Source organism: Enhydra lutris, unplaced genomic scaffold (assembly GCF_002288905.1).
Source record: "Enhydra lutris kenyoni isolate GAN:26980312 unplaced genomic scaffold, ASM228890v2 scaffoldscaffold1, whole genome shotgun sequence".
Classification (NCBI taxonomy): Eukaryota; Metazoa; Chordata; class Mammalia; order Carnivora; family Mustelidae; genus Enhydra; species Enhydra lutris.
In genome coordinates, this window is record NW_019154085.1 from 105632120 (window position 1) to 105647965 (window position 15846).

The 15846-nt window shown below is 43.4% G+C and overlaps 1 protein-coding gene across 3 annotated transcripts in view; it reads right to left on the reverse strand.

Moving 5' to 3' along the window:
- The window catches only part of LOC111146794 (CLIP-associating protein 1), a 264703-nt gene that overhangs the window by 92901 nt on the left and 155956 nt on the right, over positions 1-15846 (reverse strand). For all 3 annotated transcript variants that reach the window (XM_022502657.1, XM_022502594.1, XM_022502516.1), the window contains exons 16-19: positions 9504-9581; positions 7808-7975; positions 7128-7177; positions 6112-6282 (exon numbers count right to left, since the gene is read on the reverse strand). In XM_022502657.1, the coding sequence (XP_022358365.1) occupies positions 6112-6282; positions 7128-7177; positions 7808-7975; positions 9504-9581 (467 nt within the window). The remainder of the gene's footprint in view (positions 1-6111; positions 6283-7127; positions 7178-7807; positions 7976-9503; positions 9582-15846) is intronic.

Consider the following 15846-nt stretch of genomic DNA (forward strand, 5'->3'; position numbering starts at 1 on the left):
CTGTAAGTGCCATTATATGTTTTAAAGAAATGATATAAAATACTCCATGGTCTTTAAGAAAAACAAAATCTACTCAACAAATGCAACAGAGTAAAAATATACTTCAGTTCTATATTATGACCTGTTACTAACATTCATATTCACTCATACTGTTATGACAGAGATAGAAAGTAGACATGAAAGAAAAAAAGGTATATATAAGAGAAATAGAAATACGAGGTATTAGAGAACTAACCAACAGGAAAAAAAAAAATCTGGAGATGGAAAAGCAACAAACACACACATCCAAAGAAAAGCAGACCCAGAAGAAAACAAAGAGCTGAAAGAGAACAGCCTTTGACTTTCACGGAATGAAGACAGAACATCCATATTGAGTAGCTTTTTAAAAGAGCTACTGAAGAATTTCTCTCAACCACACCACCATTCTTCTAGAAGAGCCCTCAAAATAGGAAATGAAACCTGTGCACCCAGTTTAACTTGTAGGTCTGGTTTTCCTACATTCAATCTAAGGCAATTAAAAAAAAAATCACTTATCAGACAGCCTCACATCACTAGGGTTTCTGTCCCCTTGTGTTTCGGAAATTCAGGCAATTCTCAATTTAGAGGTTATAAAGATTAAATGGTTTTGTATGTAAATCTCCATTCATCACACTGGAGCCTTTTGACATGCGTATCTACTTTACAAATTCATGGCTTCCGGGCACAAATAAACCAACCTCTACTCATAGGTGGCAATTCTGATAAAACCAAAATCTGAGCAGTCGAACCCTTATAAATTCTGTTACCTACAAGTATCATTCCCCCAAAGGAAATTTTCCTCATGTTTTTTAAAGATAAAACTAAAAGAACCTTAGTACTCTTTTACTCGGACAGACACCTATTTTTTTTCACTGTGTAAAAAAGTCAGTCATTTAAAATTCAGAGTTCTTGGATAAATATGTAGCAATACCAAATGTTTTATGTACCAGTAAAAGTGAACTAAAATCTAAGTTCCTTTTCCTGAAGAGCAGACAAGGCTATATGGTTATCTTGATTTTGTAATCTCAAAACCATCTTTGACTTAATAACATAGGATCATCTATTCTCTGATGTGATCAGTAGGTCGTCAGCTCCCATGGGTCACTCAAGCCCAGTAACCCTTCATTTAAAATTATGTGTTCCAGGAAAAAATATGAATAGGGCATTTCCTAAACCATAGTAACTAAAAATCCTGAGTATTAGATGGGACTCAAAGCCGAAGCATCCCATCACAGACTCCACGAGTGGCAGAACCAACGACATAAATGTGTCCTTCTAAATCCCCCCAAATTACACAAAGATAACCTGGAAATAAACTTGTCCACAAGATGAGTTTCTATGGGTTCTTCACAAAAAAGTATTTTCTGACTAGTTGTAAATGTAAACAAGGCTATTTGTTGGGTATGATAAAGAAACTCCCACAGGAGATGTATTTACTCCATTCCTCCACTAATGAAGTGGCCAGAATTCAAATGTGAATTTTGAATTTAGAGCATCCAACAATTGATTCCCAGTCATATCTCTGTCTCCTACTGATGAAAGCACCTGTCTCTTCTGGTCTCAGGAACTAGACAGGAAAATGCTTCCCAGGCTTATTACTATTAACAAATTTTAAAAAGGCCCGTAAGGATTCCAAAACTTCAGACAGGAAACTCAGGACCACATGGTATTTACTCTTTCCTGAGAGTCATGATGTTTCATGCCTTTTTCTAAGAACCGTGTGTGGCTTTTCTAAGCACGGCTAGGTTTCACCGCCTCACAGCCAGAGTGTGCTAGGTGTGCTGGAGCCAGCCGTCCCCCGCACTCTGTCCCTTCCCTCTCGTGGGTGCCGAGGGCCGAAGAAGGCCTGATGTCCTGCCCCTGACAGCCTGTGTGCCCCTGGACGCAGGGAACAAGGCTCACTGGCTCCCCTCACTAAGGTTGTCTTCCTGTCATCCATGGGATTCTGAACCCGATACAACGAAGGGGCCCCATCTCATTCTCCCACCTTCCCTATGGCAAAAACCAGAAAGAGATGCCTCGTCCTTGGTCTCTGGCACAGTAATTGAGTAGGCAATCTTCTGACCTTGCTCTGCACTGGTAAGAAAAGAACTGATAAAAAGAAAGAAAGGTGAAAAATTCCCAGTGCTGGGGAAAACAGCAGGCTGATTTCAACTCTGTCACATAAGCGTATGAAATACAAGCATCTGGGAAAAAAATACAATCTCCCTCGGACCATCCTCCCATTCCATCTACATTCCAGAATTCCACGCTCCACTCCTCTTTCATCTAGGTTGAAGAAATAACGTAGGATCATTTCTTTGGGAAGGAGAAATGTACAATTACTCTTTATGGGCTAAAAAATGCAGTAAGTCACACCCAGCCCCAAGAGTCTGCTACTCTCATGAAGGAGGTCCTCATCGTGACACAGGCTTCTTGTCCATTTTTCATTTGGGGAACTTTTCACTTCTCACACTTGTCCACCCCGAAGAATCACCCTATGGGGCTTACTGAAAATTCAGATTCTATTGTTCCTTCCAAACTTAATCAGGATTTCAGGAGGAAGGACCCAGGACTCTGTTCCTTTAGCAAGCTGCAAGTAATTCTTATGATGAGGTTCAGTTCGAAGAACATGGACCTTGGGGTTATGCTCATCCTTTAAAAAAACTCCATTCCTAACTTTTCCTTAAGGAGTCCCTGAGGAAGTAGTATATCGATTAAAAGTACCGTGAACTGCACGTATAAAGATAGCACCAGTCCATTGTGCAGGCTACCCTTTTAGAATAGCTAAATAATGTATGCAAATAAACAAGCAGCTCCTAATTGTTAAATCATTAGGGGAGGGTTTGTGGGTCTAAGCCACTGAAGCAGATGAGGTTCCTCTAAATTTCAGTTATTTGAGGCATTATCCTGCTTTCCAGCCAGCTGTGCAAAGGGATGGTCTCATCTCGTCTAGCATGTGCTAATGAAAGACCTGTACAAACTGATATGGTTAGGTCTGAAAGTCAAAAGAGAATGTAAAATCAGGAAGAATTTCTGGAGAATGGCATAAAAAGAAACCACAGTGGATCTGGAGGCGTGTTTTTCTTTCTCCATGCTAGATCCTGTGTGTAGCGCCGAACAGAGCACATGAAATGCATTTAATACACAGCTGGCGAGCAGAAGAACAAGGGTCGATGGATGAATGGGGTACGGGTCAGGGACACAAATAAAAATGACATCGTATAATTCAGTAGCATCTTTAGGGAAGAGAAAAGCATTGTTTAAAATTTCTATAAATTACCTGGTAGAAAACCGTTACCAGCCTTTTACCTAAATAAATGACACTGAATTTATTTTCAAAACAGGAAAGGCAAATCCTGAGAGGCCCACAGAAGTACAAAAGTAAAGAGAAAGAAAAAGAGCTACAAAGGGAGTACTTGGGGAGTAACAAAATCTGAGACGAGCAGCCCACTGGACGGCAGCACACAAAGTCTTGGCGATGCTCCTGGCCGGGGTGGGCTGGGCGCCGGAAACCACATACAGCACATGTTGAGTGACAAAAATCACCAGAACCACGACAGAACAAGGGAGGAGAACTCAGGTCGAGGGAAGGCAAAGAGCCGGGGAAACAGAATGAAGAAGAGTGGGGGGAACGTGCAACATGTCATGCAGGGACCTCGGTGAGGACGAGTGGGCACCAGGCAACACTCAGTGAGCACAGAGGACGGGTGAAGGCGAGACACACCTCAATCACAGAAACAAACCGCTTACCCTCCGCTTTAGTGGAAGTACCATCTTTAAGCAAATTAAAAAACAAGGGAAGGGATAACAGGGAACAGTTAGTAACAGTAAAAAAATTAAAAAGCAGAATGTTATTAGCTACTAAAAAAGCAAAAGTACAATTTAAAATAAAACTAAAAAAGAAACAAGTTCAACAGCAAAGCAGATTCTGAAGCGAATAAGTGTGCCTTGTATTAAAATCGGCTTTAGTATAATGTGGCTTTTGGCTTTTGGAAAACAAAACGAAACATGGCAACCCAGGGTAGCCCCTTGATTGGTAAGGTGTTGATTTTCTGTTTTAGCCAACCCTCATCCTCTTCAGAGTTTCTTTCTCGTAGAACCAAGTACCAGCAGTGTAAGGGGGAGAAACCAAACACTAAAGTACTGAAGAGTCACCCAAAGAACAGAGGCAAGTAGGAAGCTGACAGAAGCTGGCTCTAGCAATGACGCCTATCCCAACTACACAGTGAGCAGCAGAAGCTGTACAGCGGGGTACCTGCGTCAAGGCCTACGGACTCCGTATCTTCCCTCACGTGTCTGGACTCTAGAAGTTCGGAAAAGGATTGTCAGCTTTGATGCTACACTTCTGTACAGATGTAATGTGCCACCCCAAGTAGTAATCGTAACAATTCCTCAGTAGGATTATGTTAAATTTCCAGGGGTTTTGTTGTTTTGTGGTTCAAAACATGAGGGAAGCAGGGGGAGACACTCTCTTGGGAGAGAATGGACTACTCCAGTCTTGTTATCTGAAGAGCTAATGCGGGGCTGAAAATTTATCCTCAGGGTTTTAAGAGGTCAATTCTGTATCATCAGGCCAAAAGACCTGAGTGCTGTTACGAGTACCAGGGGAAGTCTACATGGTCCCTATTAAAATATCCCAAATACGCACAGAGAAACAAAGACTACTGAGTACTCTAAAAGACGGGTTTTACTCGAATTTTCAAGCGATGAAACAAATACTGATGACAAACACTCAAGGTGGATCACATGTATTGAAACACGGGGTACATACTCAAAGCTGACCGAAAGCAAACAGAGCTACTCCACCCAGGAGAGAGTCATTCTGACTTCCCCCTTACTCCATGACTACCTACCAATCTAACATCCTAACACTCCGGGGTGATGCCACAGTACTAAAATGCTAGAAAGGGAGAACACTCAGTGGGTTTCTTTTCAATCAAAAGGTACCTGTGTCTGAGGTATCTCCCTAGAGAAAACAAGACTGACTTAACTGACTTGACGTTCCAGAACACAGGCCTCTCTCACTGTAATGGTCCTAGCACAATCTGGTTTTCTTTCACCTTACAGGATGATAGTTTACAAAGGACTTTTATATCCAGTCATCGATCCCTTGCATGTGTCTGAGCTGGGTGACTATTACCACAACTAATTAGGTGGAGAAACCAGCTTCAGAGACTGCACGGCCCATTCAAGGCCACCAAGCTAATCAGTGGCAGGCCCATAATCATCTCTCGGTGCTCTCTCACTCGGCTTCCATGCTCAGAACATTAGTTTCAGAAATGACTTCGGAACTGGTTTGTAAACCACATAAGTGATTCAGTCTCAATGTTCCATGAAGCTTAAACTGTATGTATTCAATTTCCATAAAATGCAAAATAAAACCCATCCAGCGAAGTCTCAAGATTTTGGCTTGAATGATTTTGCTCTAACAAAAATAAAATATAACCAGTGATCAGCCTTACATACGGGTGTTCAGTTGTCTGTGGAAAAACTGACATTCCATTCTGTCAGATATGAATTTTTTTTTAAATAATTTTTTAAAAATCCTTTGGCCATTGTTAAAGTACACTGTCCTCCCAAGGTGACACATGGAAGACCAACCCTGTTCTATGGAATCCACCACATTTCTCTAGAGGTGCCCCCTGCTGTGGTCCCTGCGCCCCACACCTGTGCCACCCAGTCGTATTCTCAAATTGGGATACACCTAACTACGACGGTCTTTGGTGACTCCCTCACCAAACCCTCTGACTCTGCCCCACCAATGGCACAAGGGGGTAAAAGCCAGCTTGGCAATATGGGAGGTGGCGCAGGTGCTGGCTGGGCTGCCACGAAGAGGGAAGTGAAGCTGAAGGATGTGACACACTGTGGGAGCACAGAGGTACTTACTCGTCACTAAAAGGGACGATGCTCCAGAGAAAGGGAACACTCAACAAAGGGTGGCTGGGAATCAGCAGTAAACACACAGAGCTACTTATACTTAAATATCAGCCCTGGAACAGTGAGAATCTCCTCAGTGATTGTGTTTTATAATTTGTTAAATAAATCTGAGCAGGGCTAACTGTAATCTCTAACAGCAGAGCTGCAGGGGGAAGGAGGTGGGAGTCTGGTTACCTAAGGATGCGTATGACCCGGGAGGCAAGGCCGCTGCAGAGCTGAAAGGCGTAGCGCCTGAGACCGAAGACACCTTGGACTTGGCACTGGCTGCTGCGTTCACGTCAATATCGCTTCGAGACCGCTGGAGGGACCCAGTTGTTGACACGGATTTGGTACTAACTGTAGAAGCTTGAGAGGTAAGGAAGGAAACATCAGTAGGGACTACACTAGAATTGTAAACATGCATTGTTAAAATTTGTTTTGCTCTTAAGTTTTTTCTTTTCTTTTTTTTTTTTAAAGTAAGCTCCGTGCCCAGCATGGAGCCCAATGTGGGGCTTGAATTTACATCCCTAAGATCAAGACCTGAGTTGAAATCAAGAGCTGGGACACTTAACTGACTCAGACAGAGTAAAGAAGTTAAAATTCTTTAGCTAGTTTTAAGAAAGGCTGGGGTGCATAGGTAATGACACGCTGTTTCTCCTGGTCACTGAAGACAGTTCAGCCAGCGCTGAAGGAAATTAAGTGACTACAACCAACATACCCATTCCATTTGTTTTCTTGTAACCAAAGACTATAAACCCCAAAGCAACGGCCCCTCTTTTTGGTTCATGTGAGGAGTGAGGTAATGAAAAAGCACGCACATCTGGCCAGTCTCTCACCCTGTGGCCTAAGCAGGCACCCTGACTCCGATTACCCTCCTGCTCTCAGGGAACGTTCTACTCTCCCACCTCTAATAGCCACCACACTGCTGCTGCTGCTGCTCGAGGCGTCACCAGCTGTCCTCACTCTCCTGTCCAGTGACCGGAACAAGTGGAAAGGTCACAGGGCCGCATTTCTACACATGTTCCTCACCGCTCTGGGCCACTAGGGCAGGGGAGCTGTGCTGGGCACAGCCAGAGCACTGACAGCAGAAGGCTCTGCAAACCTGAAGGGCCCCTGAAAGCAGGGGACTGGCTGCCAGTGGCGAAGCAGCCTCCGCTGCACAGAAACAGAGGCGGCCCCAAGACGGCCATCACCATGGCGCTCAGTCTTACCTCTAGAGGTGGTGCTTCCAGTAGGACTTCTTTTGGCAGAGAGTGGTCGGCTGAAAATAAACATACACGCATGTTCATTATTATCAAATATGCGCTTCCGCCGTGTTCACACAAGTACAGTCGACAGCAGGAAACTACGGTAACGAAGGAATTATTTCAGAGTCTTCTGCATTTCTAGGGTAACTGGGACCACAATCTTATAAACCCCTGATGTCAGACGAAGCTTTAACATTCTATTTCAGACTACCTTCCAAACATCTAGAGAGAAGTCCTAACTCGAGCCAGAAGTTAGAAATCCAGAGTGAGGACGGTAATACATTTACTCCCAGATTTCCAACACCCTCCCTCTTTCCAGACTCGTCTCCAAGTGAACACTCATATTCTCCTAGAAGACCCTGTGAATAATTCACTTATTTCACTCCAAGCCTGTCTTCTAGAGCTGCCTTATAAAGTTAGCGCAACACTACTTACTGCAGAGACCGAGGCCGCCTTTTCCCTACCATTCTCCACAGCATCTACCTAGGAGCAGAGCCCATCTGAACAAAGGGGGACTAGAACAGGCACGTACACATTAAAAAAAAAAAAAAAAACAAAAAAAAAACACAGCTGGAATTTGTGTCATGTAGTAAATCTTTCCACATAAACTCTCCCACGCATGAAAGGATGGGTAAAGTGCTTACTTCAGACTCTCCTGAGAGCTGGAGGATGAGCGGTCGGACTGCGGCAGAGACACGATGCTGTCGGAGTTCTTCAGGTGGGACTGCAGGGCTTTCTGGTAGGAGGACTCGAGGGTGTGGTACAGGTGCTCTGCTTCTCTGCTGAAGTGACTGTGAAAACCCCAATAGCACCTAGGGGAGACACGCAGTGTGCCGCAGTCAGGATCGCACAGGGCTCCCACCGAACTCCATGGCCCCTCACGAAACGTGGTTGAGGACTGTGCTCTGCAGTTCAGTGCCCCTAGGAGCAGCACCAGGTGAGGGAGGGTGGACAAAGGCGGCCTGGGATGGACCCTGACCACGCTGTACTGGCTCTTCTGACACGGGGCAAGTTCCTGGGCTTCTCTGCATCTCATTCTCCCCTATAAAATGGAAACTAAAGGGCCTAACTTGCAAGACTGGGGAGCCTTCGGGACAGTGGAGCTAAAATGTCAAGAACTAGGTTCACAATAGGGACGGGGCTCATCCGTGGCAGCTTTTATAAAAGTGATTTGACACTCATCAATCAGAAGTATTTACAGTCGCCTCAGACAACATGCACGAGAGAGGCACAAAGATGTTCTGAGCTACTTGAAATTTGTATTGCAGGCATGACGAGAGAACTAGAAAAAACTGGGAAGGGGAAGAATGCATATGAGGATAAAAACAGCCTATGTATGTCATTGCCAACTCCATTCCTAAGAGTTGTGAGCAACTAACTACGTCACTCGTTTTGGTAGGAACTAGCTGAGCTGAGACTGTGGTAAGCTCTTGAGTGTTTCGGTGAGGTCCTCCGAAAGCCTCAGAAATCAGGGGAATAGAATTTAATGGAGAGAGCAGTCCAAGAGCCACAGGGACCTGGTCAGGAGGTACTGCTGCCGCTAAGTGAGACGTTAATATTCCAGGTGAGTGAGAAAAGAGGCTACCTGTGTCTGGTACAAGAGCCGGTCGTTATGAAAGCACAGATCACTCACAGCACTCCTCTACACACGGCCCAAGACAGCCTAAGTCTCAGCATCTGACTCCTGGCGTTTACAGTCACAGTGACAAAATTATTCCCGGGAGGCACGGAATGCATGGTCACTGCCTTGTGACCGGAACCCGACCCGCCTGATGGCAAAAGTGCTTCGCGAGTGGCCTGGCAACTGCAAGTCAGCACTGCAGGAATGCGCTGCAGGAATCCCCAGCATCTCCTCAACCCGCCTGCCCCTCACCGCCTGCATACCTTCCCCGGCAGCCACCTGGAGCCTGCAAAGAGACCGTCACAGGGGAAGATCTCTGGGACCGTGATTTTGCCCAGGAAAGCCAAAGGTCCCTTTGGATTATGACCTGGCTCCTAACACAGCCTCATGAGGAAGAAAATATGCTGAGTGTGCACACAAATGCTTTTCTGATTCATATAATCATTTGTCATAAATTTAAAAACGAGCATGCTGTTGCAACCCTCAGTCTTGTTTATATTCAGATACTATCAGTCAGTCTTTCAGGCCTGGGCACCTGAACCTTCAAAACAAAAATGCAGAGAAATAGTGTGACATGGTCTTTTGAGGTCATATTTGAAAGTCACCATCAATGAAACATATTCATGTAATTTAATGAGTTTTTAATAACACAATCTAAACAATACCTGAAACTTAAAAAGAGTGAATTTAAAAACAAGTGGTGTACAGTTAACACTTACTTTCTGGCTTCTATCCTTGCTTCAGAATCCGCATCATGTATTCCTTTCTTTATTGTTTCGGCTAATACTGATATATGTCTAGACATTCAGAAGAGAAAGCAGTAACAATCATGAACATGTAGTCTTATGCGGATGAAAACAAGTGTGAGAACTTCAGACTGGCACATGGAACCTAGAGCCCTTGTGCCCAGTGAGTCAACCAACACACAGCTGAGAAATCTGAGCTCCCTTCCCCGCCACTCTCCTAACTTCTACCTCTGTCCCAGGGTCCCCCTGACCTCCACCAGCTGCCCCCACCTAAGTACCCTAAGTTTTTAAAATAATGGCTGAGTCTTCTTACTTCATACTTATTTAGCTCAACCTTTTAGCAACCCAAGGAACAAGGCTACAAGGCTCTACCTTTCCATGGCGGGGAGTAGTTTCTACGTAAATTATGAGGTAATAATCATCAGAACACTGCAGAGGCTACCTGCATCACATTTCTGTAATTAAACACAATGTTTTTTTCAAGTTCTGCTATGCAACATGAAAACATTTATAAAATCATGTCACAATTTTATAAATAGCTGTTCTCTTTAGTTTATGTTCTGCCCTGGCTGAGAGGAAGTTATTAAAGTGTCTCTTTGAATGTTTAACAGATTTTTAAGAAAAGAGAGAAGGCTGCAATGAGTTAGTCTCACAGAACAAAGAGTAAGTTACATCTTATGGCCTGCTCAGGCTTTGCCTCATTCCTTCATTCAGTAACGGTTTAGCGCGTACCCGCTAAGAGGCAGATGTTGAGCAAGGGGAATGGATAAATACACAAGGCTATGTGTGAGTTCTTCACACATGACTGTTCTACTCATGTGTCCTCACATTAAACCCCCCTTCCATTTTCCACCTCTAAATTCCAAAACTATCACCAAATAAAGAGAATACAATAACCAAGAGATAAAAGAATGCATGACTATCTTGTAGATTTGAGGTATTTGCAGATGAAAATTTTACCTCCAGGAGGAATGGCTTTGTGTACTCTCTGCCCCCTGCAGTATGGAACGGGACTCCCAAAAGTACTTCGTTAAAATGCCACTAATAAAATGATTATATGCTGTACAGTTTCTCAGAATATGTAACGTTCACAACTGGGTGGCACAACACCATCATCTAGCTCTCCTATTTTAACTCACCAGGAATAACAGGCACCTCTAATTCAAGAGAACTAAAAACGGCAAAGAATGAATCTTGAAATTAAGAGACATCCTTCTTCAAGAATTCTGCCATAATCCTACCTTTTATCATGATGATGTGAAATGTACCAACACCAACCCAAATAAAGAGAAAACTGCTGACTTTCTGATACAGGGAGATCAAAAAGAACTGTGAGATGAGTGAAACTCCTTTAAGGATCTAAGAGTTATACCTGGCCTGCCAAGAGCAGCTTGGAACATCTTCCTGGTTGGAATGGACAGAATGTCGGGCACCAGGATGAGAGTCAAGAATTAATTGTGGATGACTTCGGGGGAAGATGGCAGAGTAGGAGGCCCCTAAACTCACCTCCTCCCACAGATACAACTAGGTATCACCTGTATCAGTGTAAATGACCCAGAAACATCTGAAGATTAGCAGACCAGACTCTGCACAGCTAAATGTAGAAAAGGCCACACTGAAGAAGGCAGGGAGCACACAGATGGGGTCGGGAGCTAAATAAGCCCACAAACTTTCTATAAGAGGGAGAGACACTGGGGACACACAGAGGGGAGAGGATCAAACCCTCACACCAAGCACCCCAGACATGGGGAACCCACATGAATACCAGAGGGGCATAATTTTGTGAGGTCTTACAATCAGCAGGGCTTAACACCTGGAACTTTAAAATCTGTAGGAGGGAAATAGGAAACTGAGTCCCCATGCTTAAAGAACACGACAAACAACCCCTTGGAGATACTGCAATAGAAGCAGCACTTGGAAAAACACCTGCGGTATACACAAGGGAGCTTTCTTTACTCACATCAGAGCATGAGCCAGAGGGTTGGGGATTCTGGGAAACTTCACCAGGGACAAAGGAGCTGGTGGACACCATTTCCCTGCCCCACCCTCTGCCCAGACACATGAACACCTATAGGAATGAGCTCCAGGCCAACACTTTCCACCTAGCTTGGTAACAGTATGCCTGCCTTCTCCTGCGGACATAACCCCTCCAGCCAGGCCTTGGATCCAGGTTTCCCCCAGAGCAGACCCATGCAAAACTTGCTAACACTGCCTGCACTGTGGGTCCCTCTCCCCTCTAACAGATCCTTGGCCGGTGCACATCCAAACCAGTGCCACAGGCTTGGCAAGGTATGAGCAGCCCTGGCAGGGATGGACTGGCCCCTCCGCAAAATGACCCCTGACTTGAGGGGGAGGAGGGAGATAACCACCCAACCAAGCCGGACTGCGGCCCCAGCAGCGGACTGGAGTCAGACAGCAGCTCTAACTGTAGGCACCACCTACCAACAAAAGCTTCTCAGGGCATAGCAGAAGGAAAGTCCCAGCAGTCTGGTGCTACTGCATCTCTGGCAAATGCCTGATGTGAATGTGACTCAAGCCCAGACCGGCCCAGACTGGCCCCCAACAGCATGGGTACCCAATGCTGCCCACAACAGGCAGAGCCACTGCGGATGACTGGACTGAACGAAAAAGCAGCTCAGCCACAACAGCAGGGCACATGCAACTCCACATGAAGACCCCCCTGCAGTGCCAGTTTGGGTGAACAGGGGACACTGCCCGGCAGGGCACTGGGACCTCTTCTTCAAAAGGCAGGAGGCAGAGCTGACTTTCCTAACACACAGAAACAGACACAGAGTTAGACAAAGTGGGAAGAAAGAGGAATATTTCCCCAGTGTAAGAAAAGGAAAATATCAGAGCAAGAGACCTAAGCAAAATGGAGTAAGTAATATGCTTGATAGAGAATTTGAAGGAATGATCATAAAGATACTCACTGGACTTTAAAAAAAGAGTGGAGGACCCAGTAAGAACCTTAATAAAGAGAGAGAAAACATTTTAAAAAGCCAATCAGAGATGAAGAACTCCATAACTAAATTAAAAATACCATAGATGGAATAAACAATAGACTGGAGAAGTAGAAGAATGGATCAGCAACTAGAGGACAGAATAATGGGAAGCAATCAAACTGAAGAGGAGAAAGAAAAAAAATAACAAAAAATGAAAACAGACTTAGGGAACTCAGCAACACCATCAAGCATAGTAACACTTGCATTATACGGACTCCCCGGGGAGAAGGGAGAAAAAGGGGGGCAGAAAATTTACTTGAAGAATAGCTGAAAACTTCCCAAATCTGGGGAAGAAAACAGAAATCCAGATCCAGGAGACACCGAGAGCTCCCAACAAAAACAACACAAGGAGGTCCACACCAAGACACAGTAATTAAAATAGCAAAACATAGTGATAAAGAGAGAATTAAAAGAAAACAGTTACATAGAAGGGAAACTCCTTAAGGCTATCAGCTGATTTTTCAGAAGAAACTTTATGGCCAGAAGGGAGTAGCATGATGTATTCAAAGTGCTGGGCGTGGGAGGGAACCCTTTAGCCAAGAATATTCTCTCTCCTCTTCTGAAAGATAGCCTTGCTGGATAAAGAGCTTTCCAGACAAATGAAAGTTAAAGAAATTCATAACCCCAAAACCAGCCCTATAAGAAATGTTAAAGTGGGCTCCCTAAGTGGAAAGGAAAGGCCATAAGCAGGAGTAAGAAAAAGAGGAAGCATAGAAGCAGTAAAATTAAGTATAGCTATAAAAATCAGTCAAGGGATTCACAAATTAAAAGGATATAAAGTATGACACCATATACCTAAAATGTGGAAAGAGATGAATAAATAATGGGTTCAAACTTAAGCAACCATCAACTTTAGATGCCATATGCATAAAATGGCATATGTAAATTAAAAACCAGTAATACATATAAAAAAAGAAAGAGAGAAAGAGAGAGAGAGAGAGAGAGAAAGAAAACCAAGTATACCACTAAAGAAAGTCAGCAAACCATGAGAGAAGAGAGCTGGGAACGGAAAGGAACAGAGAAGAACCACACAAACAACTGTAAAACAAATAACAAGATGGCAGTAAGTACCTACCTATCAGTAACTACTCTGAACGCAAATGGACTAAGCCCTCCAATCCAAAGACACAGGGTAACAGAATGAATAAAAACCAAGACCCATTTATATGCTGCCTACAGGAGACTCAGAGCTAAAGACACAACTTACATACTGATAGTGAAGGGGCAGAAGAGCATCTACCATGCAAATGGAAGTGAAAAGAAAGTCAGAACAGCAACACTTAGACAAAATAGACTTTAAAACAGTATACAATCTGGGGCACATGGGTGGCTCAGTCAGTTAAGCATCTGACTCTTGGGTTTTGGCTCAGGTCATGATCTCAGGGTTGTGGGATTGAGCCTCACATTAGACACTGTGCTGAGCATGAAGCCTGCTCGCGATTCTCTCTCCCTCTCTCCCTGTACTCCCCCTACTCGCACTCTCTTTCTAAATAAATCTTTCAAAACAAAACAAAACAAAAGGCAATATACAATCATAAAGGGACTAATCCAACAAGAAGATGTAACAACTGTAAATGTTTATGGACCCAAAATGGGAGCATCCCAATATATAAAAGAGCTAATAAGAAACAAAGACAAGTAATCAATAGTAATATAATAATAAGGGACTTTAACAACCCATTTACATCAACGGATAGATCATCCAAAGAGAAAACCAACAAGGAAACAGTGACTTTTAATATCATATTGAACCAGAAGGCTCTAACAGATATATTCAGAACATTCCATTCTAAAATAACAAAATACACATTTTTTTTCAAGTGCATACACAACATTCTCCAGAATATACTACATATTAGGCCACAAAACAAGTCTCAATGAATTGAAAAAGATCAAACCCCTACTATGACTATGCATCTTTTCCAACCATAACATTATGAAACCAGAAATCAACCACAAGAAAAACTGGGAAAGACTGCAAATAAATGGAGGTTATATAACGTGCTCCTAAACAATGAGTGGGTCAAACACAAAATCAAAGAGGAAATAAAAAAAAAATACATGGAGACAAATGAAAATGAAAATACAATAGTCCAGAATCTTTGGGCTGCAGTAAAAGCTGGTCTAGGAGAGAAGTTTTTAGAATATAGAATAGAAGCAAGAAAAAAGAGGCAGAGGGAGAAAGAGACTCCCCACTGAAGCAGGACCCAGGACCCTGAGATCACAACCTGAGCCGAAGGCAGATGCTTAACTGACTGAGCCACCCAGGCACCCCAAGAACAAATATTGTTAAAATGTCCACACTACCCAAAGCAATCTCCAGGTCTAATGCAATCCATATCAAAATATCAACACAGCATTTTTCACAGAACTAGAACAAATAATCTTAAAATTTGTATGGAACTGCAAAATCCCCGAATAAGCAGAGTAATCTTGAAAAAGAACAACAAAACTAGAGGTATCACAATTCCAGATTTCGAGATATACTACATAAAGCTATAATACTCAAAACAGTGTGGTACTGGCACAAAAATTATCACATAGATCAACGCACAATAGGAGCCCAGAAATAATTCCATGATCATGTGGTCAATTAATCTTCGACAAAGGAGGCAAGAATACGCAATAGTAAGAGACAGTCTCTTCAACAAATGGTGCTGGGAACACTGGTCAGCTACATGCAAAAGAATGAAACTGAACCAATTCCTCACAGCATACACAAAAATAAACCCAAAACGGATTAAGGACTAGGGAACCTGGGTGACTTAGTCAGTTAAGCTCAGGTCATGATCTCAGGGTTGTGAGACAGAGCCCCATGTCAGACTTCACACAGAGCATGGAGCCTGCTTTAGATTTTCATTCTCATTCTCTCTCTCTCTCTCTATTCCTCTCCACCTCCCCCTCTCCCCTCTGTGTGTGTGTGTGTCTCTCTCTCCCTCTTGAAAAAAAGAAAAACACCAAAAAAATGGACTGAGGACCTAAATAGGAGACCTGGAACCATAAAAATTCTAGAAGACAACACAGGCAATAATTGTTGGCATCGGCTGTTAACAACATATTTCTAGATGTATCTTGAAGCAAGGCAAACAAAAGCAAAAATCACCTATTGGGTAATATCAAAATAAAAAGCTTCTGCACACAAAGGAAACTGTCAACAAAATCGAAAGACAATCTACCAAATGGGAGATGATATTTACAAGTGACATATTCAATAAAAGTTTAGTATTCAAAATATATAAAGAACTGCTACAGCTCAACACCCTCCCCCCAAAAAAAATCCAATTAAAAAATGGAGAGAAGATGTGAACAGACAT